Source organism: Rhodamnia argentea, chromosome 7, assembly GCF_020921035.1.
Source record: "Rhodamnia argentea isolate NSW1041297 chromosome 7, ASM2092103v1, whole genome shotgun sequence".
NCBI lineage: Eukaryota > Viridiplantae > Streptophyta > Magnoliopsida > Myrtales > Myrtaceae > Rhodamnia > Rhodamnia argentea.
In genome coordinates, this window is record NC_063156.1 from 28,625,354 (window position 1) to 28,650,168 (window position 24,815).

A 24,815-nucleotide genomic window follows, 5' to 3' on the forward strand; every position below is an offset into this window, starting at 1 on the left:
ATGACATGACACGATGACAAGACAACAATGGCATTGCATGTAAATGTTACATAAGAGCGAAGAAGATTGAAATGTATTAGAATCACTGGGGGAAAACTTTTGTGCTGCAACTGAAGTGCCTTAAATTAACTAGTTGGGCTGGATTTTGTGCATTCTAATAACGTTGAAGTTCTATTTGGGCAAATCAGAGAGAGAGTTTTCACTTTATATCCGTGCTTTATCTAGCTTTGACAACGAAATTAGGCCCTTACCTATTAAGGGCCCAACCCGGCCCGCCTATTTGAGAACTTCCGACCCGAATATGATGAACATTCTTACAATTAGGGTCATCTTCCTGAGCAGCATATTCTATTTGTTCTGTAAACACATCTTCCTCTTCCTGGAGTAATGCAATAATAGTTACATCTTCTCTATGTTTTAATCATATCAATAACATTCTCCAATTTCATTCAAACCTTGCACATCCGTTCTGGGAATTGCCCAGTTCTTTTGATCAAATTTAAGAGTGCATTTGAATCACCCGAAGATTCATTATAGAAAAGCAATTTCGTAGATCAAGTAGTAGTTGCATATCCTCCATATTTTCGTAGATCAATTATTTTTCCGTCATCCAAACACCGAAGGTCGTAAAGCAATTTCCCAACAACAATTTTCCTTCAGACAAACGGACCCTAAGGTCCTTTCCAAGCACGGAAGAAATTCAATGCCTAGATCGTAGTGTTACCACACTATAAAAAAGCTGCGGACCATGACAAATCTGAAAAGTGAAAGGATTAGAACGGCTTCCTTAAGTGTCTGCTCAGCGACTCAAGATAGAAATCGATGATATCTGACTTCAAAATGACCAATTGAACTTTTTTATCAGTGAGTCCCAAATGCTCAAAGCAACTGTTGGTCTGTTGCCAATTGATAAAAATGCTATTTCATGCCATCATCCAACGATCTGTCCCCTCAAACATGAAAAGAGTAAGGGAACTCCATAAGCATTCAAATCATCTACCTGTACCTTTTGCGGATTCCTCCTCCCGTCTGCACCCGGGAGAATGGCTGAGTTAGTACCCACTTGTCCACCAACACAGCGCTCTTGATTCTGAAGCAGAAGGATCTTGTGTGAGGTATCTGGGCCGGCAAAGGGCTAGGTTGTGATTCCTTCGGTAACCGCCAGCAGCTCTTCTTTCTGCTTCTAGAAAGTAACCAAGGGATTGAGCACCCTTGATGGTCACAGCATCTGTGTTAAGTTTCGAGCAGAGCGAGAAGAACCAGGATTTGGACTTGTAACTCCTCTTATCTCTAGAACTTTCAGCAATTCTGATCCTCGTTGACCGTCTTGGAAGTTCTAGAATGCTAGAAGCACCTATTAGGCTTCCAAGTGTAATGCTTTTGTCATGGAAGAAAGACCCAGTTGACTGAAATTGATAGCATAAAAAATTCTCACACAAAAGCATGGACAAGCTTGGATACAAAATAGAGCAAATACATAAGCAAGATGCAGAACAGTCCCACGAGAACAAAAACTTGATTAGCATACCATGTAGAGAATTGGATGACAAGCCAGGTATCAGGTATCATCTAGAGTATTGCAATACTTGATTAAATGATCAAAAGACTAACTGGACTCCTAGTATTAGCCTATTAGGACATTTTACACAACATAATCGAGAATGTACAGCCAGTGAACCATATATTTGATCATTTACATGGATAGGGGGAGTTGGGTTGGAGTGAAATCTAGTTGATACAACATATAGAAGTTGATGAAAAAAGGTTCCAGGTCATATGAAAACCGGAACACGTGAAACTAGAAAAGTTTATATTCTAGACTGCATTCCGCTGTGGACTCCTCCTATCGACAAACAAACCAAAGTTCTTCGGTGTTTCTTCGATTTCTCGACACTCACTAAATAAATGACTTTAGGACTTTGACTTGCTCTTCACCAAAAGGATGGGAAAGGACATATGTTCCTGTCCAATCTCAGACTGGAAAGTAGCAACACAACATAAACAAAACAGTTTCCACGATAAACATCTGCCCACATTTGCGTGCTGTGAGACTCCTCGTCAACCAAATATAACTGAAGAAGAGCTAAGCAAGAAAGTCTCTGAAGCATGATCAATGAGAATGACGAGGACAAAACATGTACCACTAAATTTAATGAGCAACCTAAACAAATTATCAATTCCAGTGGTGGAGGGTTTTGACAAGCCAATGGAGTATCTTCCTTAAGATGGATTCGGAGCACATATAAGACTTTCATTTCCACCGAGATCAGGTACAAACTCAAGTAGCAAGAGAATGATCACAGCCTAGAGGAGTACTTGATGCGAGACATTTCTCATTTCAGCCATGGAACTCCCCCACCGACGAATCGTACAGTTAGTATCTCGAGGCTGTCTCTTAACAGGAAATCGAAGATTCAACATATCCCAAACGGCACACGCCCATAAAATACAAGCGCAACTCACTTCTGTATCAAGACCTGAAGAAGTGTCGGCGGTGGAAGTGGGAGAGCCGGTGAGGAGAGTGCTGAAAGAGGCTGATCCGGAGCACCCACGGTTCCTCACGACCCCAACTCTCGCGTTCAACGGTTGCAGCCCCAGCGGCCACCCGCCTTCCTGAACAAGCATTTCATCAAACACATAGCAGTCAAGAACCAGAAAACAAGAAACACTCGATGCGAAACGGAACTTCCCATTTCCAGGAGGCGAATAAAGAAACAACCTGCTGAGCCATGAGTATCTCTGTCTATCCCCCTCTCCAGAAGAGAGCGACGGGGACTGCCGCGTTCTAAGAGGGAGACAGGGACGGTAAAGTCATCATGGCCAGAGGAGAGAATACCATCTTTCTCTGCTTTTTAAGGCCCCAACAGCTGCTGCAAAAGCGACAGCGTCCAGTGAGGAGGATGTCTTTTCAAAGAGGATGATTAAAAATGGCAACCCCCCCCGTCCGTCCGCCAGACCCAATAAACGAAAAAGAAAGGCAGAGCAGGAAAGCAAACGGTATATCCTCCAACGAGCCTAACATGCAATGAGGGGAAAAATATATTGCTTTCACATGGGTGAGTCCAGGCCGAGTTACTTTGACAATTTTAAAACCAAGAGAGAGAAAGAGAGAGATGTTAGGTGATGAGCAGGACATCTCGCGGTTGGGTTGGGTCTCTGCAACGATGAATTCAGCAGGTGGAGCGCAGCGAAGAGAAGAGAAATCTCAGTACGTCTGATGGGACAGATGGGGTTGGTTCTCTGCATCCATGAATTCAGCTGGTGAAGAGCGAGCGAAGAGGAGAGAAGGTGGGATTCTTTTCTTTTTAAGTTCCGGAAGCGAGTCGACAGCGAGAGGTGGGGGAAAAGGGCACGACATGGATGTAGTTCTCGGATTTACAAGTGTTTTTTTTTTTTTTAGTACTTCATCAATTTATTTATGTTTTTGTCGTCTCTATACGATGATGATATTGGAGACGTCATATCTAAGATTATATCGTCTTTTGAAAAAAATTGTAAATCGATCGCCGATTGTACTTGAATATTATGATAGATCCATCTTTATATAAAGAGCGAACTTTTACAATACTAAATTAATTTACCTTTCAGATTTACTTGCTTTGTCGAATTTTTATATTTCTTTGATATGAAATGAAGACATTTATTTCGACCGGCCGGGGATTGGTAGCTAGAGCGCTCATGACCTTTCCCTTTCCAAATTGTACCGCTCAAATTTTGCCAAATCCATGTGTTGATTTAGTCAAGTTTAAAAGTCTGGAATGGGCCCTTGTCAAAGACCTAAATGCCCCAATGTTGGGTTTAGCATTCACCTATTTGTCTCCGCTGAATTAAAACGGTGGGGTAGGGCATTGAGTGCCCCCATCCGGATCATCTCTCAAATGTTATCATAAAAATCTCACTTTTTTTTTATATTGGATTTTAGTCCATGATATATCATATCACCACCGGTTTCTTATATAAAAAGAATAAGCTGGGTGAATGTTCCAAGATGAAGGAAGAAACAGGTTTACGGTTTTGAGCAGAGGTGGCGAAATGAATCAAGAACCAACCTTCTAACCCATATTTAAGAGTTTGGGTTATAATTAGGTTCCTTAATAAATTCAAGTGAGTCATAAATGAGTCACTTAACAACTTAATAAATCTTAAATGGATCATAAATGGATTACTTAATTATTTTAAATGAGTCATAAAAATACTTTCCGACTTCTTTGTTTTCTGATTTTTTTTATTTGTTTTTCTTTTCAATTTTCTCTTTTTGTTTTTTCATTTATACTTTCCTTATTTCTTTCTTTTATTAAAAATATAAAAACTTTTCAAAGAAGTAAAATATCGACCGTGGCCGCCATCCATCGCCAACAACCACCACCACCATTCGCCTCCGCCGTTGATTGCCATCCGCCGTTGAGCTACTACTACGCCCAACAACATCTCGGAACTCACCGGATCGACCGCTAATGTATAGCGGTGCTTGGTAGTGTTTGTTCTCTTCCGCATAGTTGACCGCTGCCGGATTTCGAGGGGGGAAATAATTTCAAAAAATAAAAATGCAAAAAATATTTTTTTACGAAAACAAAAATTATTTTTTGAAAAAAATATAAAAAAAGTTTCACTATGTTGCATGAACGTGTTTCTTAACAAATTAAAAAAAACAAATATTTCATAATTCAATTAAATATAGAAGTATTGAAATAATACGAATCGAGTCGAATATGAATTGGATATACGTCGTTAGATTTGTACTGCATGAAAATGAGTCAAAACGGATTAAATGGATCAATACGAGTCAGACCATATTTTGACCTGAACCAAACCCGACCCGACCTGACCTAATTCTGAGTCAAGGGCCAGGTGTTTGTGCGGTTTGTCACCAGTCTACATCAGGCCACGATATCCCACAAGCTGATAAGATAGTCAGCACAAATTTATGAAATATGAGTCACAAATTTACTCTGTAATGAGCAATTACGTGAGTAAATTCAGGTATAACAAAGAGAGGTCGGGATGCTGGGACATTGCATATGGTTTCCCGAATATCTTCTGCCTCCCCCTCCAAGATTTGATTATCGCTACCGGTGCCTAGAACAACTGTTTTGTTACTAGCAACGTACGATTCTGGTCCCGGAGAATCGTGAGAGCTACCGAAGGAGCAAAGAATTGGATATGGTAAATTGACGAGGACCTTATCTGTGCCAGGAAGAGAAGAGTTGCTCTTCACGGAGCACGGCTTGCACCAGGACGATACTCCCCGATGCCTAGCAAGTCCTGCATGAAACAAGATGACACGTATTCAGGAGAGAAACTAGGATATGCATCTACAGAGAGTTGAACCAATTTTTCTGCGGGCGACTTAGACAGCCAAATATATCAGATCAAAGAAATTATAACATGCCTAATATATCAGATCAAGGAAATTATAACTTTCTTGAAGATTGTGAGGCAGACTCAGCGTATCTCATGTACCAAATATGCCGTCCTTCCTTTGTTATGTGCTTGCAGGTGAACGTAACATGCTTAGAACATTAATAAGCTAAAGGATCAGGACAGTCAGGACAGAGGCTGCACCACAATTGATTATTTCCCTTCCCTGGCAAGACACAATAAGACATATACAAGCCGCCTTAGAAGCAAGAGATCCTTCTTAGAGTATATTGACTCGAAGGATGCATGAAGTCTCCCGCTAGCCCATTCTAATGTAAAGAGAACCTACTGAGAGACATACACTGCAGATCCTCCAATTGAACTTTATCAGAGCAATCCCACTTTGTTTCAAATGTTACCAGTGAATTGAAAGAGACTTCAGTTCCACAATACAAGAAAACAGGGCTATGGCAATGAAATTATGTAGCGATAAAAATAGCTCCGTCACTATAGATGGCCTATGTCAATGTAGGCCAGGTATTTTGTCACGATTGCAACTAAATTAAAAAATTTGTCGCCATTGCTCCACCCTAGTGCGATGATAAATTAGTTCCATTATGTCCAAGCAAACCAAATCCAAACTTCAGCAACAAAAATAAAAATTCAACACCCTAGGGTGGAGCAATGGATACAAAATATAACTCCATCGCCCTTGTTTTGTGAAAGAGCGACACAGTCCTATTTTTGTCACCTTTCATAAGACTGAGAACTTATCAAACTAGCAGATTTTGTCGCCACTGCTCCGACCAAGCTTGAAGAGACTTGTTTTTTTCGTCACGTTAGAGTAGAGCAGACCAGTCCTTTAGCAACGAAAATGGTAATTCATCACCATAGATTATGTGTATGCAACAAAATTGAGATCTCATCGCATTTGGTCTGAGCAACAATGACAAAGTTTTATTGTCGCCTTTTATAAGATCAAGAACTCAACAAAGGCGACAAAACTATCATTTCATTGCCATTGCTCCTAACAAGCGCGACAAAACCTTTGACCAAAAACTTTTCTTTTTTTTTTGTCAGACAACAAAACCTATGTTATAGAGCGCTAAAGTAGACCAAACCAGTCCTTTCGCAATGAAACCAGTGATTTGCCGTTATTGTGACGACGTTCTATTTTCATCGCCTTTGATTTGAGCAAGCACAATAAAATTAGTCTTTTATCGTCTTTGGTCTAAGCAAACGCGACCAAATGAGTTTTTTGTCACCATTGATTAGACAAAAACAAGACTAAGGCAATGAAATCCTCATTTCGTCGCATTGGTGCTTAATGTAGAGTTTTTCAGGAGTAGAACTTACGGTTGCTCAATTTTAATGTTAACAAAGCTAGATTATTATATTTATATGCATTAGATAGTTTGACAAATTTACTATGTCTATCTTAAATATAGTTTATAAGTTGTCAACTAGAAATAAAAGTTCAATTAGGATAGAATGATGTCTATCAAGCCTAAGCATTGAAGAGCTTGACCACGTCATGATAACATGCTCGAGTTGAAGTATATATATCCATAAATTTAGAATACCTATTAAGGTTATTATAACAAGGAGTACTAGATTTCATAATCGGTAACTAGATCTTATGCTTTGGATGACGGTGGCTAAAACCAGAACAACCTAGCCAAAACTTGAATACCCAAAGGACCCACACAAAAACCAACCCAAGACGACTCAAGTAGGGAAACAAAAGCTGTAAGTTGGGGAATCTGCGAAACAAATCAATCATCAGAGCTCCCTATACAACACATAAGACACCAAAAGTCTGTAATATTGGAAATTGTTGATTAGCTCCAACAGTTGTCTACTTGCATGCATTGTTTTTGCCAATAAGGAGCATTAAAAGTTTGCCACTTTTGCAATTGAAAGTATCTTACTCAACTATGCAAATACGAGCCAAGCAATGGAGTTTGGACATTGATGTAGATTACCTGGCAGGCCTTATTTTTGGCTCTAGTTTCTGCTGTACTAGGGATATCATGATTTGGTTTTGAAAATCTCTTCTCTCGCCGCTCGCATGAGCCCCAACCATCAGAAAATCGACCACCCCTAGTAAAAGGATCAGATGCAACCGCAGGTGAGATTTTTAACAGTAGTGAAGCAGCCTGAAATAGTTGACTGAATCATGCCTTCATGACAGAATCATCCAAAAGACACAACATACTGCATGTATGCTCTGATGACGAATTCAGCACGCTGTACATTCCTGTTCTCATCAAATTCAATAGTCTTATCTCTGATTTCGTAAGAAAGATTGAAGTAGAATGATATTTTTCTCCAACCTGTAACATGAAATGCTTCTCATCACATCTATCATACCATATTAAAACTAAAATATCTGATAGACTACCCGACTTCTTTATAAATGGGTTCCCGGAAATCATTGTGTAGTCAGTCTTCTCCAGAATCTGCCCGGTCAAACAAAAAGATTCACATGTAAAAATGTGAAACCAGATCTAATTATTTGCAAAAATAACACAGACATCGAGCAGTCAAGGAGCAACAACCAACATCCTTGGATCCCAGATGACTATATCTAAACAATGCAAGTTGGCCAGTTTAGGCATCACACTTTAACCAAGAAGTGACTGAGTAAGAAGGTAGACCCTAAAGGCGAAAAAAAAAAACTAGCTATGCTCATAATGGCTAGTAGGAAGATGCTGGAAAAGAAAATTCTTCGAGCAATCTCTATAGCCTTTTTCAGAATCTCCGACTTGGTGCTTTCTCATCAACCGCTAATTCTCCTAATTTTTATCAATATTTATCTTCTGGAGAAATTCGACGACTTAATACTTTGAAAAACCTTTATCATTTCGTCATGACCACGAAAATGCACCTTTCTGCAACATAGTTTCTACACATGGGCCAAACAATACCAACTCTTTCTATAAGTAATAGAGATGGTTTTCTTCCTTTCTAGATTCTATTTCCTGCGTATCACAAAAGTTTCACATAAGGTCAGCATCTTCTAAGAGATAATGCAGGGGTCTTAGCTGGAAAGGTTCTTGATTCATCATCACTGCGAATGACTCAGCAGCAAAAACGATAACACCACCATTTACATCAATATTAAGAAAGCCTTTCCTGCTAAGTGCAATGTAGAGCATTGCCACCCTTACTGCTATCTTATTAAAAAGATAACCTTAAGCTTAACCAACATTTGTGATCTCAAAAGTTGCCAGATGTGCCTCTCCATGTCATATCTCCTACTGGGTGCTGTGAGGTAAATTCCCATCAAGTTGTCCATCCTTCAGTATATTGTTTACCAAAGCTGCTTGCTCTTTGGTATCTATTGGTCTCTAATTTTTACCATACTTAATTTTAACCTCTTCCCTCACTAAATTGCATTTCATCTACTCCACCATTTACTTACTTAGACTACACATATGTTATACTGTACTTCCAGATAGGATATTGCAGAAAATCCACCAGATTTTACCTAGTACCTTGTCTAGGAAATGACTAAATCCAAGATCCTGCGCAGGCTTATACTGACCCAGCGAGTGTTTGGCTTGCCTTGAATAGGACTAGACTACTAAAGAAATTTAATTTGACAAGAGAAAATCAAGTTCTTTGGGGGAAAAAAGAAACAGAAAAACTGAACCGAGGGATCAGTGCCAGCAATCTGACAATGGCAGCTGTTGTTGGACCATGGCCGCTGCTGCACCACCATGATAATTGTCCTTAATGGAAATTTTTTTCTAACTCTACTTATTCTCAACCAGGTCATTATCTAGTGGTTATTATCTAGTAACAGTATTATCAGCTAAAAGCCTAAAAGCATACCAAGAATCAACACTTCCTCGGTATTTCAGGAATGTATTTTCTTCTACTTCTACCACCGCATAATACAGTTCTCATCCTAAAACTGCAAAACATGACGCTGATAATTATTCAGAGAATCCAAAGCAACAGGACAGCCAACACAAAGAGTCACTATACTGACATGTTTTCTCCATAAATCTCCCCTAGAAATTTCTACTCTACAACGATAACAGCTTGAACTTGATGGAACACGCAAGTTCACAGGAATATCCAGTAAATTAAATTCCTATCACACAATAACGCAAGGACTTTGTACATGCAGGTTTCCTACAGGACAGAGCATAAGAAAATCCAAATCCAAAGCTAAAAGCATCAAACAATACCGCCATGGCAGCATTCTGATACTCCTTGAACAGCGAAACCGTAGGAAACTTCCCATTCAAGCAATGCCTCATGACCTCCTTCTCCTCGCTCTGCACATAGTACCCCGGCGAGCTCATTGCCGACCTCGAGATCTCCGGCGACAAGTACGCCTCTGGCGACGAACGCATCGGCGTCGTCGGCGTCCGCTGTGCACTCCTCACCAGCGGCAGGGGACTGGCCTCGCTCGCTTCGTAGCCCCAAGACCTGGCGATCTTCTGCGGAGGCGGCAGTGGCCTGTAACCGCTGTCCACCGGCTCCTGGACGACCTCTCCGTCCCTGAGAACCCTGGAATCCGAGTCCGCGCGAGGCGAGTGGTGTGCTCGCTTGTTGCATTTGGCGGAAAATGTGAGAGCCGGAGGAGAGTGGTAGGAGACAGGAGTGGGGGATTGGTGAGTGGAGTGCTTGATCGGGAGCAGCTTGCGAGGTTTGGAGGAGAGAGAGGCGGCCGCGGAGTCCATTAACGCCCACAACGTCGCGTCGTCGAGGTCCTTGTCGTCGATGGAGTAAGAAGCGACTTCCGAGGTCATTACGGAGATGCAGTGGAGGTGGGGAAGAAGAAGAAGACAGGATGGTGAAGTGAGGCTAGGGTTTCGAGAAGAGATTGTTGGTGTTTGGCATCGATCGCCTCTCTGGTTCCGGCTATGGTATTGGCTCGGGAGCGAGGCAGAGGACGAGAAAGCAGTCGCGCCGTTTGAATTTGAACCGCTTTGAAGAAACGGCATCGTTTTCACTCTCAGTACGACTCACGTATGTTTGGGAAGGATAATAACATAAAGGGAAAAAGACACCAAAAACCTTAAACTATGCTCGATGTGACATATTTACCCCAAATTTTTCTTTGTGACACAAAAAATCCTAAACTTGTATGCATGTAACACATTTACCCCAAGCTTGTGCTGGTGTGACACATTTACCCCAAACTTTTTATTGTGACATTAAAAACTCCAAACTTATAGGCATGTGACACATTTATCCCAAATTTTGAGGTAAATGTGTCACATTGATATAAGTTTAAAATTTTTGATGTCACAAAAAAATATTTTGAGGTAAATATGTCACACGGGTATAAGTTTAGGGTTTTCGATGTCACAAGAAAAAGTTTAGGGTAAATGTGTCACGTTAGTAAAAGTTTTGGGTTTTTGGTGTCACAAAAAAAATTTTGAGGTAAATGTGTCACAGTTGACATAGTTCAGGGTTTTTGGTGGTTTTTTCCCTAACATAAATAATTTATGAATTTTATTCTAATGTACAATGTGATCTATAAATTTTAAATTTACTCAATATGGTGTTTGAACTTTAGCTCAATATATAATACCATCACCGAACTAGGGGTGCGCAAAAAAGCTGGCAACTACCCGGAACCGGAGTTTCGTAATGGAACCGATGATTTCTAAGGGAATCGGTGAACACCGGTCTGGTTCCCATTTTCAGATTCTAAGTGTAGAATCGCCCACCTATCCACCTGGACCCGGATTGGATCGGTTATATATAACGTATATTACTTAGTTTGTATTGTTTTTAAATGAAAAATCTTAATCCCAATTTTGAAACTCACTCACCTCATCTCAAATTTTCTCTTATTTCGGTCTTGACTCTCTCATCTTAGACTTTCAATGTCTCGCTCACGGTCACGTCTTTGGCCGTTCATAACCTCCATCTCTCCCTCTCAGTCTCCTCCTTTTGTTTAGTGAGACCTATTTCATGTACCCATCGGAGAATTAGAGTAGACCAGAGGTCTAGTTCTCGGATGGATCCATGAAACCAATGAGCAGATTCCGATTTCAACTTTTCGGAACCGGCCCTTAATGAACGATTCTCGATTTTAGGGTGATGCTCACTCTTATTTTCAATATGGTCCATGAATTGTTGATGCATGTTCAATTTAATCCATGAACTATATTTAATATTTAATATTATATATTTATTAATTCAAGTTCACGAATAAGAAAAAGCCAAAAACATTCTTTTACTTCGACCAATGAAAGGCGAAAACGGCACCGCTAGCCGCCACAAGGCTGGCTGAAGGAACCGGTTAATTGCCCCCCGCAAACTATAAGGTGCACATGTTGTCCAAGTCGTGATGAACTACTTTAGTAATTACAACTACAAGACAGTATTTAATAGGATTTATCTACATGAATGACTGGATTTAGTGGGACTTATGAGATATGATTGGATTGTACTTTGATGAATTAATTAGCTATTGTGCTTTGATTAGCTATTGAAATCAATTACTATGCATATGAATTTTGAAATAAAAATAGAGTACGCAGGCGGTGTTCTTACGAAAAATTTCAGTTAAAATCGTATGTATATTTTTCCAACATGCAAGCAATTTGACCAGAAAAAGAAAGAAAATAAATAAAAACCAAAGGCAAACCTCCCGGGCCATATGTGAGGCGAACCTTGCTAGAGACCGACGAGGATCATCGCCCCCCCCCCCGGCTGTAGCAAAGAAAAAAAGGAAATGAGAAAAACTAAAAAAATAATAATTTAATTGTCTATCGTGAAAATCCCCTTGATTGATTTGAATATTTAGTCGGCCTGTAAGGTTAGACTCTTATTTGAAATTGTCAATATCACTTCATGCTCTTATTCGCTTTAGGTCCTTATTTGAAATTTTCTTTTTTATATATAATATTCATCTCTTTGTACCTTAAGCTGTGCAATGATCGATTTTATCAATCCGGTTCGATTCCTGAATGGGTCCAAGAATTAACGAGCAATTTTCAATTTATGAAACTGATAATTCATGGGAAGTTCTCAATTTCAAAGTAGGAATCGGTTCACTCTAAAACAAATCACTCCTACCTCGGAGCTCGACCTTCGTGCCAACCCCATATGATGACGGAAGAAACTAGGTTTTGATTACTTGACGACGACGGCGAAGAGCATAGTAGATATTTCTGTTATTTCTAATTTTATTCCCCATGTAATTTCGGTAAGTTAAAATAGAATATCCATTTCTTCGACAAAAAAAAAAAGAAAAGAATATCCATTTCATTCTTATTCCTGCGCATCTGTGAACGTCACGGGGCGTGAATTCTGCTCTCTTGTCAGCGGACGGGCTTCATCTCGGACGTAGCCCGTCCAGACAGGCCCATTGAATAACTCGTGTTCGAGCTCTTTTGACCCGAAGCCAGCGTCTTGTCGACCCGACATCGAACCGGCATTGGCCAACCGTAAGAGGCAGCTTCTTTTCTTCGTACCTTCCGAAGTCTGGCGGCATCCTCCGTCCTGCCCTGCAGGGTGCGGAATGGTCCGACTCTAAAGGAGGAGGGAAAAGTAATTCAACAAGTGCCTGAAGCTGCTGTTTTTTCGCTGTATTCTTGTTCAGTTCGGTCGTCTGGCATTGTCTGATTTTTGCGAGTGTCGAGGTCGGTCAGGGAGAGCGAGAGAGATTGATGGGTAGAGTCGCAGTTGCAGTGATCGTGAGCTTATGGGTCGTTCCCGTGTCCATTCTTGTGAATCGCGTCGTTCCCGAGCCTTACATGGTAAATAAATCAGGGAGTGATGGAAAAACTTTCTTCCAATTCTTTAGAGTTGGGCAATTTCTTTGTGTCAGTTGTTTTTGTTAATTGCTTTTGCTTGTCCGAATTGTCGTGCAGGACGAGATATTTCACATACCTCAGGCTCAGCAGTACTGCAGAGGCAATTTCAGAAGTTGGGATCCCATGATCACCACCCCTCCTGGCTTGTATTTTCTTTTGCTCCTTTTCCTTTTCCTTACGGGCATTTTACTTGTTTCTTTTAAGTTCTTTGCTTTTTCAAGATACAAGCATTTGCTAGCTAATGATGGTCGTGCTAGATTTGATTGGTTTGGTATGTTCATGTCACTGGGTGTAGGAATTAGGATGGACAGCATTTCATACTGGTTGTGCATGTAAGAGGGTTCTCTTTTGCTATCGTTTATGACGGCTATTGAGCTCAAAGCTGTATTGCGAGGCAAAGGAAGTGAAGAGAAGGCTTTGTTATATGTATGTAGAATTTGAGGGGCTGCAAGGAGATTGCGTTTACCTTTTCTTTATGTAAATCTAGCGACTGAAACCAAATCATGAATTGACTGGCTCAACGGAGTTATCAAACGAATTCTGGTCCTTTCGAGTAATCATGTGCTGTGATCAGTTTTTCTTTTCTTTTTTCCCTTCTATAGGAGAAGGCCATAACGTTTATGGCACTGCTTTTTATGTAGTTTGCTTAGGCCTACAATGTTTTCCATTCTCTCACTGTTTGACAAGATAAAAGCCGAGGGGAAAAATAATAGAATATTATCACTTAGATACCGTTTTAGGGGGAGATGTTGAGTTGCAGAAGTTGACTGGTAATTTCTTGTTCAGGTACTATCTCTCACTTGCCTATGTTGGGATTTTGTACCCAGGGATGATCTTTACTCGAGCAATCGCATCTTTTCCGGATATTTGCTCACCAGAAATTCTTCGTTCCGTGAATGGTGTCTTGGCCGTGATATGCAGTGTTCTTGTATACGAGATAATGACATTATTGAGGCCCGGGGTCAATGATAGGAATGCTACAGCTTGTGCAGTGGTTTTAGCATCATATCCTCTACAGTGGTTCTTCACTTTTCTGTATTACACTGATGCTGCATCCCTTACTTTGGTTCTGGCTACGTATCTTGCTTGCCTGAAGAAGAGATACTGGATAAGTGCACTAGTGAGTGTGCTTTCCTTAGCTAAACTTTTCGGTAACATACTTTTAATTATCACAGTGCAGTGTGCTTCGTGTTGGTGAAATAGTTTCAGTGTCAGAAGGAAGTACAGAGTGTGGAGAAGAGCAAAATGAGAAGTTTGATACAATTGATGAACTAATTGTATGTGCTGTAGGATTATCAGTCATGTAGAGGTCAGATTGAGACATAAAGTTAAAGAAGACTAAATATTCGGCGATGCAGAATAATTGCATGCCGTCTATTATATTTATCCACATGAAAGAATTTCATTTGTTATGATGATGTATTCATTCTTTAATTATCTACCAACTCCTGACTAAAGTGAAAAGTATTCACTTCTATATGCCATTCTTTTTGTGCTTTTGTCATTAAGTGGATTCTTATATTTTTAGTTGTTTCCAGATGCTAAAAGATTTTACACCTTGCTTTTTCTGCAATTTTGAACAACATTATCGAATCATTAAAATCCATATTGAGATGAATCGAGTTCTTTGTCATGCGTTTGAGTGAAAAGAATGTTGCATTGAACTGACTCTTTCAGTCTTGATGATTATAAGGACTTTGTAGTAATTATTAGAAACTGAAGTCCAAAGATATTTAGTCCTTTGTCTAGTTTTGAGTAACTTTTCTCATAAATATCTTTTGCAGATGGGCGCATTGTCCGTAATCGTAAGGCAAACAAATATTGTATGGATGCTTTTTGCTGCCTGCACTGGAATCATAGACATTACCCTTCTTTCTGGAAAGTGTCGTGTAAAAGTAGCTGATATTGATGGTCCAATCAATGTATCAAGTCAGCTAATTCGCAAGAATAGTAATATCAGCTCAAATTTGAGAAGGCGAAAGAACAATGGTGCCGTGGATACTGGTGAAAATGTTGGACCTACTGCAAATATATTTTCATCTGAGATGCCAGGTTTCCTGAAACAATTGTTATCAATTTGTTGATGCACATCAGCTCCTGAGAGGCTATGCACATTAGTTGAAATGTTTTTTCCTCTTCCATCTTGATCAGGTTTGCTAGATGAGATTAAGGCCATTTTGTCAACTTCTTGGCATATGAAGTGGGAGATTTTGGTGCATTTTGTACCCTTTCTCATGATCCTCATGGCCTTTATTGCATTCATCAGGTGGAATGGAAGCATAGTGCTTGGTATAATTCATTTATCAGTTTTCTTTATTTGACTGTCTTTCCTGATTTTTATTTCCTGTTTTAGGTTATTTGGGGTTCAGTTCTCACCTTACATCATTATGCTGCAGGTGCAAAAGATGCACACACTGTTTCTCCTCATTTTGCACAGGTTATGTACTTTGGTCTGGTTTCTACACTGGCCATGGCGCCTGTGCATTTCTCATGGGGTCAAGCTGCAAGAATCTTCCGGTCCTTGTGGAGAAATAAACCTCTAAGTTTTCTTCAAGTTCTTATAGCTATTTGTGCCGGTTTCCTCTCTGTTCATTTTTTCAGGTCAGATCAGTTAACCATTGTATAAGAAACTGGCTTGCTTATTAAAAGTTAACTATGTTTGAAGTAAAAATCAAGTAACTTTTGCTAATGGGCATGCATAAGTGTTTCAATTATAGAAAATCATATGATTTTACAATTGGAAATTCATCTCACAATGTGGAAACAAATTTGTGCAAATGCGTTTGCTTCTTACACCTGATTCATCACTCTGGAAATTTGACCGTGCAGCATAGCTCATCCCTATCTCCTTGCTGATAATCGGCACTATCCGTTCTATTTATGGCGGAAGGTCATCAATGCACATTGGTCCATGAGATATCTTCTGGTTCCGCTTTACGCATACTCGTGGCTTTCGATTTTCAGTGTTTTGGGTGAGTTCACTGCTGATATGCTAGTCTTGATCAGTACACAGCTCTTTTGACTCCACTTTATCTGAATTCATATAGTGAAGTGAAAGGTGGTTTAATCCTTTTTTTGGCAGGAAGATTTCAAAAAAGGATCTGGATTGTAGCTTATTTTCTAGCTACTGCAGCAATTCTTGTTCCTGCTCCGTTGATCGAGTTCAGATATTACACTGTGCCATTCTATCTTTTGATGCTGCATTCTAATGTTACTGATAGTCGAAGTTGGTTCCTGATGGGCTTCCTCTATGTAATGACAAATATCTTCACGATGTCCATGTTTTTATTTCGACCGTTCCAGTGGAATCATGAGCCTGGGATTCAGAGATTTATATGGTAGCCTTTAGAAATAGTAAGGGTCTACAGTATGTGTGCACCTCTTGATTATAGATATTTAAGCCTGTCCTTGCACCAAAAACTAATGCAAGAATATCCTCAGCCCTTTTTGTTGTACGGTTGTCTATGAATTTTTTGGAATGGAAATGATAACTACATTCCTTAAATGGCGTATTGTACGACTCCATTTATGGCAGTCGATGATGAACCCTTGTTCTACTTCTAACTTTTCAAGTGAGTGCCGAGCACTAAGCGCAGCAACTTTTTCGAACGGTGTGTTGTCTTGTGGTTTTTCTATGTGTGGGACTCAGAACGTTTAATCAGTTACCATCACGTGTTAGGATTTTAATATTTGTTAGACCAAACCTTTTATTGCTATTTTGTGTGTTTCTTAACAACATGTGTGGTGCCATGGATTCAAAAAGAGCTGGTTCTTAGCTCTTCCCATTAGATCCTCTGTTTCCCTGGGACAAGTCAGGACTTTCATTACTTTTGCTTTGCTGATGAGTGAAACTGGCCTAAGGTTACCAATTGATGATCAAAATATGATTGGACATTTGAATGTTGTGAATTGGCTAATCTACATGTCAAAATAGTGTGTCTTGAAAGTTTCAGGTGTTTCGAGTTAAGGAATAAAGGCAGAGTGTGTGAGTCTAAATATCTACAAAAAGCCAAAGGTAAAAAGTGAAAGGGAATTTTCTTCAATTATAGTTCGAAATGAGGTTATAGATTATAACTTCAAATTCCTTTATTTTTTATCTATGAATTTCTTCAAAAGAAAGTAGAGTATTATTTTTTCCAATACTCAATTCATATCAATTTTGTAAGGAAAAAAAAAAAAGGAATCGTGATGATTAACATTATCTAAATAGATGTATACTCATGGTCTCTGTCTCTGATACTGTGTCATTGACTTTGGACGCTTACTATGCGTCAAGCTCAACCAGTTCAACTTTGCTACCGAGTAGGCTGGCGAATGATGGCTAACACCACCATGCTTTGCCCTTTGACGTGGTAGAGGAGGTGGACCAAGAGAGTCCAGGTGATCATTGCTGTCGCTGTCTTCCTCCTCTCGTCCAATCCGAGGGCCCCGGCTTGATCACTGGCCGATGATCTCAATATGCCCGCTGCTTTAGTTGATTTGACCTTGCTTCGCGATGCCGGGGTAAAGAACGCAGGTAATTTTTCCAAGCTTTGCATGATTTCATTTCATGAACTTCGTGTTACTTTAAGTGGATGTACCACAAAAGAGAAATTAATCTGAGTTTTAGCCTCAGCTGAAATTGTGCGGGCCTTGTTAGGGTTGTAGTGTGTTTGGATGGGAGTGCACCTACCATTCCTTGAAGGATTTCGGATCTGGCTCCAAAGTTGGCTCATCCACATTGAAGTTCGCTTTTGATGATATCTGATTATTTCTTTGAATTTTTGAGAAATAAGTTTTGTCTTAAACTCAGTTTTGGCGTTGGTTTGTTGCCTCGGGTACTTTGGTTATGAAATTTTTCTTTTTGGCTATGCTACAGAAGTATGACCTTTTTTCTTCCTTTCGCTAGCCAAGTAGGCAATATTATATAGATAAGAGAGGAGTGTACAAGATAATTCCAAGAACTGTCCAGAAATTACAAAACCAAAGTGAGAGTATCAGCAGCCTTAAGTGCAAGAACAAAAGGAGGATTGAGGCATCCTTTATATCTACGAGAAAGGTTCCGTCTAGCTAGTTCTTGGGCTGTCATGGTTGCTTAGCTCGGAGTCGAACTTTCTCTTACAGAGGGCTTCTCTGTCATGAATGTCTGAACATCATTTACAAAAGCTTCCACTGACCAAGGAGACTCTGAGGAATATATTCTTTCATGACATGTATGCTATCTCCATCTAAATGAGGCGTTGCCAGCTTCGTGATCTTGCCAGTGGAGATGCAATTTTCGCTGCCCATGCTTCTCCACTTTCTATTGTGGTGGTCTGCTCCAAGAAAAATCCTTCTTGATGTCATTTCCTGCAAGTGAGATTGAGCATTTAGTGTACTTCTCTGTGAAAGATCCAATAAGGAGTTGTATTGAGCTTTTACGTTCTTAATGCATTTATCTAATCTAAAGCAGCCTTTTCATGTTTATGAGATTCCTCCACATCCACAAATAATCTAATAGTAGGAGTCTAGAGATTTTAAAAGGCTCTATCTCATCATCAGCTAGATCAATACTTGGATCTAGAATTGCCTCTATCCATTCCATTGTCTGTCAGTGTTGGAGGTTATCGGTTCTAATGCCTTAACAACCACACCGGTGTAGCCACATGACAATAAAAAAGTACATGTTTGCTCTTTTCAAAGAGAGCATTACAAAGGACTCTTTAGTTTGTGTTTGCTTGTTGACCAAAGTGAAAGTTTTCTGGCAATGCTAGAACTCCGGCTGTTATCCTCTAAGCATGCATCTGCTACCTTTCTTAAGATTTGATTTTCCTAATTTGTTTCCACAAGTTCTGTTGCACACCATTTACCTGTCCAAACCGGCAAGAAGTAGCTGTTGCAATTCCAGATTTAACATTGTAATTACCATCTATGTTTTGGAAGCCAAATTAACTTATCTTCAAGTTTAGTGAAACTTAAGGGGATTCTCATGACACTATCACTTCTTCTTTTAATAGTTTATAATAGTTCCACATTCCATCCTCCCCTTCTCTTATTAAATCATTCACCTGGTGAGACTATTTTTTGGTTGGACTCAGAATCCCTCTAAGTTTGGTACCAAGGGGTCTGTCCAAATGTTTATGTTTACCCATCTCCAACCATAAAGCAAATTCCTCTGCTAAGTGTCTCTCTCCCTTGAATGATGTCCTTCCATACTTCAGAGTTGTTGGGCATTGTGCAACATGCAAAAACAAGTATCGCTGACAGTATTTTTGTCAGAACAAACTGACACACACAGTCTTTTCTTATCTGTCGCTAGTTGCCAAACTAGTTTTGATATGAAAGCTTTATTGACATCCTCCATTTTCCTGAAACCGATAAGTTCTTTGGTTGGCATAAACTATAACTATCCCAAGCCCGTAGGTTAAGATTGGGACTTTGATCTTGCTTATTTCCCCACCAGAATTTTCTCATGATTCCATCCATCTCTTACAGATTTTTAGGGCACCATGTCAGTGGAAAATATGTGGTTGGGGATTGATTGAAGGGCAGATGACATAAGTGTCACTCTCCTTGCAAAGGAAAGGATTCTCCTTTCCAGGTCTCTGTTTTCTTCCTGAACTTATCCAAAGTGGATTAATATTTTCCCCTATGTTACTTGAGGCACTTAATTAGTCCCTCAGTCAGGTGTACTGTGTAGTTGCTGCATTTCGGTTGCATTGGATGGTTAGGTTGTGCATAGAAGTTGATCTTTGGTTCTTTAAAGGGATTAGTTATTGGCTAGTTATGTGTTTCATTCTGTCCCCCATTTCCTTCTCAGAGCATAGTAACTAGGTCACAGTTTTTCCTGGAAAAAAGAGAAACTGTTGCCATGAATGACAGGAATTACCTTTCAGATATGTCAGTAATCATGCATGCGTGAATCAAGCATTCAATAAAATTACATAGTTCAGAAGAACAACTTGGTAAGTGAATTGATGTAGATGAAGGGACGGAGTATAGTGAACCCTTTTGTAAGTATTGACCTCATGCGATGCGCCTTTGATTGAAGAAAGGTCATTCAGGGAAATCCCATTGGTTCTTTAACATCATCAGTTCTGCCTTAGATGTCACACATATAGGTCGAGCTTCTTTTGAACTTTCCCTCGCTCGATACATGATCGTTTGGTGTTGATTATAAATGAAAGTCATCTTTCGTTGTATCAGGAAAGATATCAGCGGGAATGACATGAGCGGTCTTTCTGTCACTTTGTTGTTCAACTTTAGGTCGTGCTTGAACAAATGCAATCTTAACCAATGCAAATTAGTTAAAGTGAGAATGATGCACATCACGTTTATTACAAGCACAATCTAGGATCTGTCGCACATTCCTATTTAGCCATAAGAATCTAACTTTGTCAAGTGAAGTTTCGGAGTGTTCCAAACAGGTCGTGCGAGACTATTGGTCTTGTGAAAATTACAGCCTTCTTCTTGTTGTATTGTTAGTGCAGTTCTGTGATAAACAAATGCTGCTTCAGATTAAAGGTTCAAAATGTTTCAGTAGGATTATATTGCTCATGGTTCTTTTCCGCTTTTCAGTTTGTTAGATTCAGATAGCCCAATAATTATGGAGAAAAGTTAAATGACGGTATTACCAATTTATCTTCCTCTTGAAGTTCAAACCTGCTAGGTCGGGGTGTACAGGAAAGTCTAAGTCTTTTAATCATTGCATTTTTTCTATGAGAATGTCAATTGTAATGTCTAAAACTTTCTGATGAAATGTGTCTAACATGACTAGAATGATATCCAGATTCAACATTTCCCGGCCATCTGGGACACACGGCTCATTGATTTTCTGATTTATTCACGCCTTGTAGAAGACGTGGTTTATTTCTTGTTACATGTGCATGATCTACTTTGATTTTCTTGGATGAATTTTTCCAATTGAACAATACAGAGTTGATTTAGTTTATTTCTTTCTCAGAAGACAATGTTGATCAAACAGGACCGCGTCCAAGCTTTATGTCGATGGATCCATACCTTCTCTTGCATGACATACCTGCAAGATGGTGCTATTCATAGTTTGTTTGCACATGGTAAGTGACAAGGTTGGATGCCATAGTCTAAGATTGAGTTAATGCTTGCTATTTCTGGCCACTCAGTATTACTCATTTGGGGTGGATTAGTTGCAGCTGTGCACCTTTTGCAAGCAGACAATTGCAGAGTCAGGTTGGAGACTCTGCTTATCCATGCTGTCCCTCTTCGCTACAACACGGATTTCAGATTTGAAGTTTTCCGCCTTTTTGTCGCTCATGCGATGTGCGTTGATATCGACTCTCTTCATAGGGTTCATATGAGGGCGTTTCTTCATGATAACTGAGCCTAGGGCATACAGGTTGAGCGCTCCTCTAGGCTTGACTTTGCTATATCCATTCTACACTCGGATGCAAACGTGAAGTACAATAGCACAGGCGCCCTCGATTTCTCCTGAAACCTTGAATTATCTTGTTAGATTATTCCATGAAAGCTCTTACCGCGGGGCTTCTTCTTCTTCTTGTTCGCGTAAAGCAGATAAGGCATCAGCTCCTTTTTAATTTAGGGTGCGTTTGTTTCATTGGAAATTTCATGAAAATTAATTTCTAGGAAAATAGTTTTCATTTTTGGTCAGTGGTTTAATGAAAGTGATTTTCATTTTGCTAAAAAGGGAATTTCTTTTTCCCCGATCCAAGCTTGTTGTTCTCAATTCATGAAAAATGTGTTCCATGGATCGATTAGTTTTCAGTGATTCAAACACTATAAAGTCGAAAAAAAAATTTCGGAAATAGTTTTCTATCAAAACAAACGAGTTGTCCGAATACGAATTAAATAAGGGCCAAAACTAAACGAAAATAAAAGAGGCTGTAGTAAGCGCCAGCACCCAGTTTCATCCTCATTCAAATTAATTAAACTGTCAGTTTGACTTTTACTTTCTGGAGTCAATGAGCAAAAACTCAATGACTCTTTAAAAAAAAAAAAAAAATGCACGATGAACGTGGTGGTAGGGAAGCCCTTATGTCAGCCATGGCGTCTGCCACTTGAACAGATTCAGACCACGCAGCAAAATTAAGCAAGAGAAAAAAAAAAGTTGATTAAACAACATTAACTGTCAACATCTATGATAAGACCAATGTAATCGAAATTTATGAGGTTAAGGGGACTTATGACCAATCGCAATTGATTGTATCCGACCTATGCTATACACAAAATGGAAATTTGAGGGAGCGTACGTGGATTCTTCTATAGCTTTGATCGAGATGGGAGGTGAGAATCCCACTTTGGACGACCAGAGATTAAAACCCAATAAACAAAAGCTTCCAGAACACCACCTCCTCCTTGCACATATTTTTAAATTATCCAGTCTTTTTTATTGAGTGCCCCCCCTTCTTTTTTTCTTTTTTTTTATTGCCGGGAATTTTCTTACTAAATATAAATTTGTAAAGCGGGCATAACTATATCTCTCTCCCTAACCCATGAACATGATAAAAAATCGATTTTGGTAACTCCCCAGCCGTTCAGATATGCGTGGGAAGACTTTAAAGTTTAAAATCCTTTGTCACTGTCATCTCTCGAGGTTCTTGGCTGGAAAGATGGACCCATCTAACATAATGTATAAACCCTTTGGGTGAATTCATTGTTTTCGAAAGCTTGGCTTTGTATGAGACTTAGAGATCCAGCACATGATCGTTGCCGAAAGTCAACTCCGCGATTTATATAGTCTTCCAAGATCATTGGATCAGCTGATGCACACATCTCGCAAATGCTCCACATCAGTGGTTGGGATCCGAGCATCACCCCCATGGGGGGATACCGCTAACAAATCTCGGGTTTGATTCGGACGACCGATCATCGGGGCTCCCCGAGCTCTCCCGTTCCCGTCTAGGATTTCCTCGAATCGATCCGAGAGAATGATGATGTTGCGTTCGTGAAAGTCACGTGACACTGCGGACATTTTTTTTCGAGTAATCGACAGCTAGCTTCATCATATAGTCACTCTTTGGTGTAGGGGTGTCGCAAACTAGGTGCCTCTCTATTGGAATATTTGTCAACCACGTCCATGATTGACCCCTATGCTCCGCGTGTGAGGAACCCATCAATGTCACCACTCGAGATGCTTTGCCATCTTCCCCCCCAACTTTAGGGTTTTATTTATACCGATCAAGTTGGTCACGAGATGTCAGAGGAAAACCTAAACCACCAGCAACTGTCGAGGACTCTGAGTTGGCCGCAGCCTGTTCTCTCTCCCTTCTTTCCACATATGCATGCGTGATCAATTAACGTCGAGAACTCAACCAACCCTAACTTTCAAGCCCATTTTTAAAGTCTTTTCACCGCTATCTCAAGAACACCAAGAGCAAGAAGGCACCTCGTCCTACGTGAACCTTTTGTCTTCATGCATCCATCAAAATCTCGAACTGTTGTTATCTGATGTACTCGACGAACGGAGGAGATGATGCTGGTCCACATCTGAAAGCAGAAAGTTCGGCTCTATCCTCGTATGTCACCTGGTTGACTTTTTTTTTGGTTAACTTCCAGGAGTCTTTATAGCTTTTAGATAGTGCCCTAGGGTGGATAACATTAGGGCATTGGGAATATTGAAAAGAAAACAGAGGATGAAATAAACAAATCGGATCAGATGATGTTGAATTCCCGAGTCAGGACAGGAAAGCGTGGAAATAATGTGATTTTTTGACTATCGCCATCAAGGCCACAAACTTATCACTCCCTCCACTAATATGCAACCGCACTTACAAGTTGACAATAACCAATATTCTTGCTTTGGACATGATAAGGGAACAGATACTTTCGTATATTATTAAAATTTAGGTTAGTTGGAATATGCGTATGCCTGACAAGCTTTATTTGTTCTGTCTTAAGTTGACCCAAATGGTTGTGTCTTAAGTTTAGATCAATGCCATTTTGGTAACCAAAGTTTAAAAAAAAAAAAATTGCTTTTTCAAGATACAAGCGTACCGATATCTAAATCCCTATAAAATCAGTTCTCTAGAACTCTGGATATTTTTTTTTCTACCTTTTGTTTTCGAATTTTGGAGAGAAAAGGAATTTGCTCTTTTTTTTTAAAATAGGCAAAAAACAAATTATGATTTCCGAATCGGCTTAATGAGACACAAAAGAATTCAAACAATTAACGTTTGACCTAGATTTACTCTTAGTGATGCTGTGCTTTTGGCAACGTTATACATGATGAACCAACACTTGGTGCGAAAACAACCAAATTAGAGATGACAAGCTTTGTGCAACTCTTTGTGTGTGATGCGACACAGAGAAAGTGTATAAAAAAAAAAAAAGGGAGATAAATGTTTGCCAACTTGCACATTGACAACTACAATCACATGATTTGTGAACTGCCAAAATTCAAGATTTGAGGACAGCAATGTCGGTCAATTCACCATAAATTTGTTCTCATGGAAATTTATATAGGACTAAATTTCATCTATTGATTGTGGTTTTCCTAAGTCCTCACGGGTTACAACAAAATACGTATGACCACGACATGTTACGATCACTAATGAAATCGGTATTCTAGTAAAAACAAGAAGCCTAATGGGGTTCATATAGGAATTTCTCGGGCGAGCTATACATGACCATCCCCCATCAAGTTAGTCCGGTTTGGCATTGAGGTCACGCCCTTAGAATATGGAAGGTGTATGTTTCCACTCCTACGGCTAG

General features: G+C 39.7%; 3 protein-coding genes and 1 long non-coding RNA gene across 18 annotated transcripts; 2 read left to right on the forward strand and 2 right to left on the reverse strand.

Moving 5' to 3' along the window:
* Nucleotides 1–756: 756 nt before the first annotated feature.
* On the reverse strand, nucleotides 757–3,295 carry LOC115749774. Of its 4 annotated transcripts, none has more exons than XM_030686748.2 (4): nucleotides 3,225–3,295; nucleotides 2,720–2,870; nucleotides 2,464–2,613; nucleotides 757–1,406 (listed from the first exon to the last, which is right to left on the reverse strand). In XM_030686748.2, exons 2-4 carry the CDS (start codon nucleotides 2,729–2,731, stop codon nucleotides 1,053–1,055), a joined length of 516 nt encoding a protein of 171 aa, XP_030542608.1. In that variant the 5' UTR covers nucleotides 2,732–2,870; nucleotides 3,225–3,295; the 3' UTR covers nucleotides 757–1,052. The 4 variants fall into 4 exon arrangements, with proteins under 4 accessions (XP_030542608.1, XP_030542607.1, XP_048138815.1 ...); XM_030686747.2 differs by lacking the exon at nucleotides 3,225–3,295 and adding an exon at nucleotides 2,958–3,134; XM_048282858.1 differs by lacking the exon at nucleotides 3,225–3,295 and adding an exon at nucleotides 2,997–3,131.
* A 1,727-nt stretch (nucleotides 3,296–5,022) lies between these two features.
* On the reverse strand, nucleotides 5,023–10,295 carry LOC115749773. Of its 2 annotated transcripts, XM_030686744.1 has the most exons (5): nucleotides 9,561–10,291; nucleotides 7,763–7,820; nucleotides 7,577–7,694; nucleotides 7,344–7,461; nucleotides 5,023–5,262 (listed from the first exon to the last, which is right to left on the reverse strand). In XM_030686744.1, the coding sequence occupies exons 1-5, from the start codon at nucleotides 10,125–10,127 to the stop codon at nucleotides 5,212–5,214; spliced, it is 912 nt and encodes a 303-aa protein (XP_030542604.1). In that variant the 5' UTR covers nucleotides 10,128–10,291; the 3' UTR covers nucleotides 5,023–5,211. The 2 variants fall into 2 exon arrangements, with proteins under 2 accessions (XP_030542604.1, XP_048139073.1); XM_048283116.1 differs by lacking the exon at nucleotides 7,577–7,694 and having other exon boundaries at nucleotides 9,561–10,295.
* Nucleotides 10,296–12,696: 2,401 nt separating this feature from the next.
* Nucleotides 12,697–20,159, forward strand: LOC115749667 (dol-P-Glc:Glc(2)Man(9)GlcNAc(2)-PP-Dol alpha-1,2-glucosyltransferase). 11 transcript variants are annotated; one of them, XR_007199257.1, is made up of 11 exons: nucleotides 12,697–13,094; nucleotides 13,209–13,297; nucleotides 13,938–14,271; nucleotides 14,936–15,203; nucleotides 15,303–15,440; nucleotides 15,548–15,752; nucleotides 15,981–16,123; nucleotides 16,234–16,543; nucleotides 17,099–17,166; nucleotides 17,437–17,667; nucleotides 17,791–20,159. XR_007199257.1 is itself a non-coding variant. In XM_048282420.1 (9 exons), the coding sequence occupies exons 2-9, from the start codon at nucleotides 13,005–13,007 to the stop codon at nucleotides 16,491–16,493; spliced, it is 1,527 nt and encodes a 508-aa protein (XP_048138377.1). In that variant the 5' UTR covers nucleotides 12,697–12,880; nucleotides 12,987–13,004; the 3' UTR covers nucleotides 16,494–16,668. The 11 variants fall into 11 exon arrangements, 2 of the variants coding, with proteins under 2 accessions (XP_048138377.1, XP_048138378.1); XR_007199258.1 differs by having other exon boundaries at nucleotides 17,508–17,667; XR_007199253.1 differs by having other exon boundaries at nucleotides 17,105–17,166; nucleotides 17,428–17,667.
* A 1,078-nt stretch (nucleotides 20,160–21,237) lies between these two features.
* Nucleotides 21,238–21,621, forward strand: LOC115749669. The gene is made up of 2 exons (XR_004016380.2): nucleotides 21,238–21,317; nucleotides 21,435–21,621. It is a non-coding gene; the product is annotated as an uncharacterized LOC115749669 (long non-coding RNA).
* The last annotated feature ends 3,194 nt before the right edge of the window (nucleotides 21,622–24,815 follow it).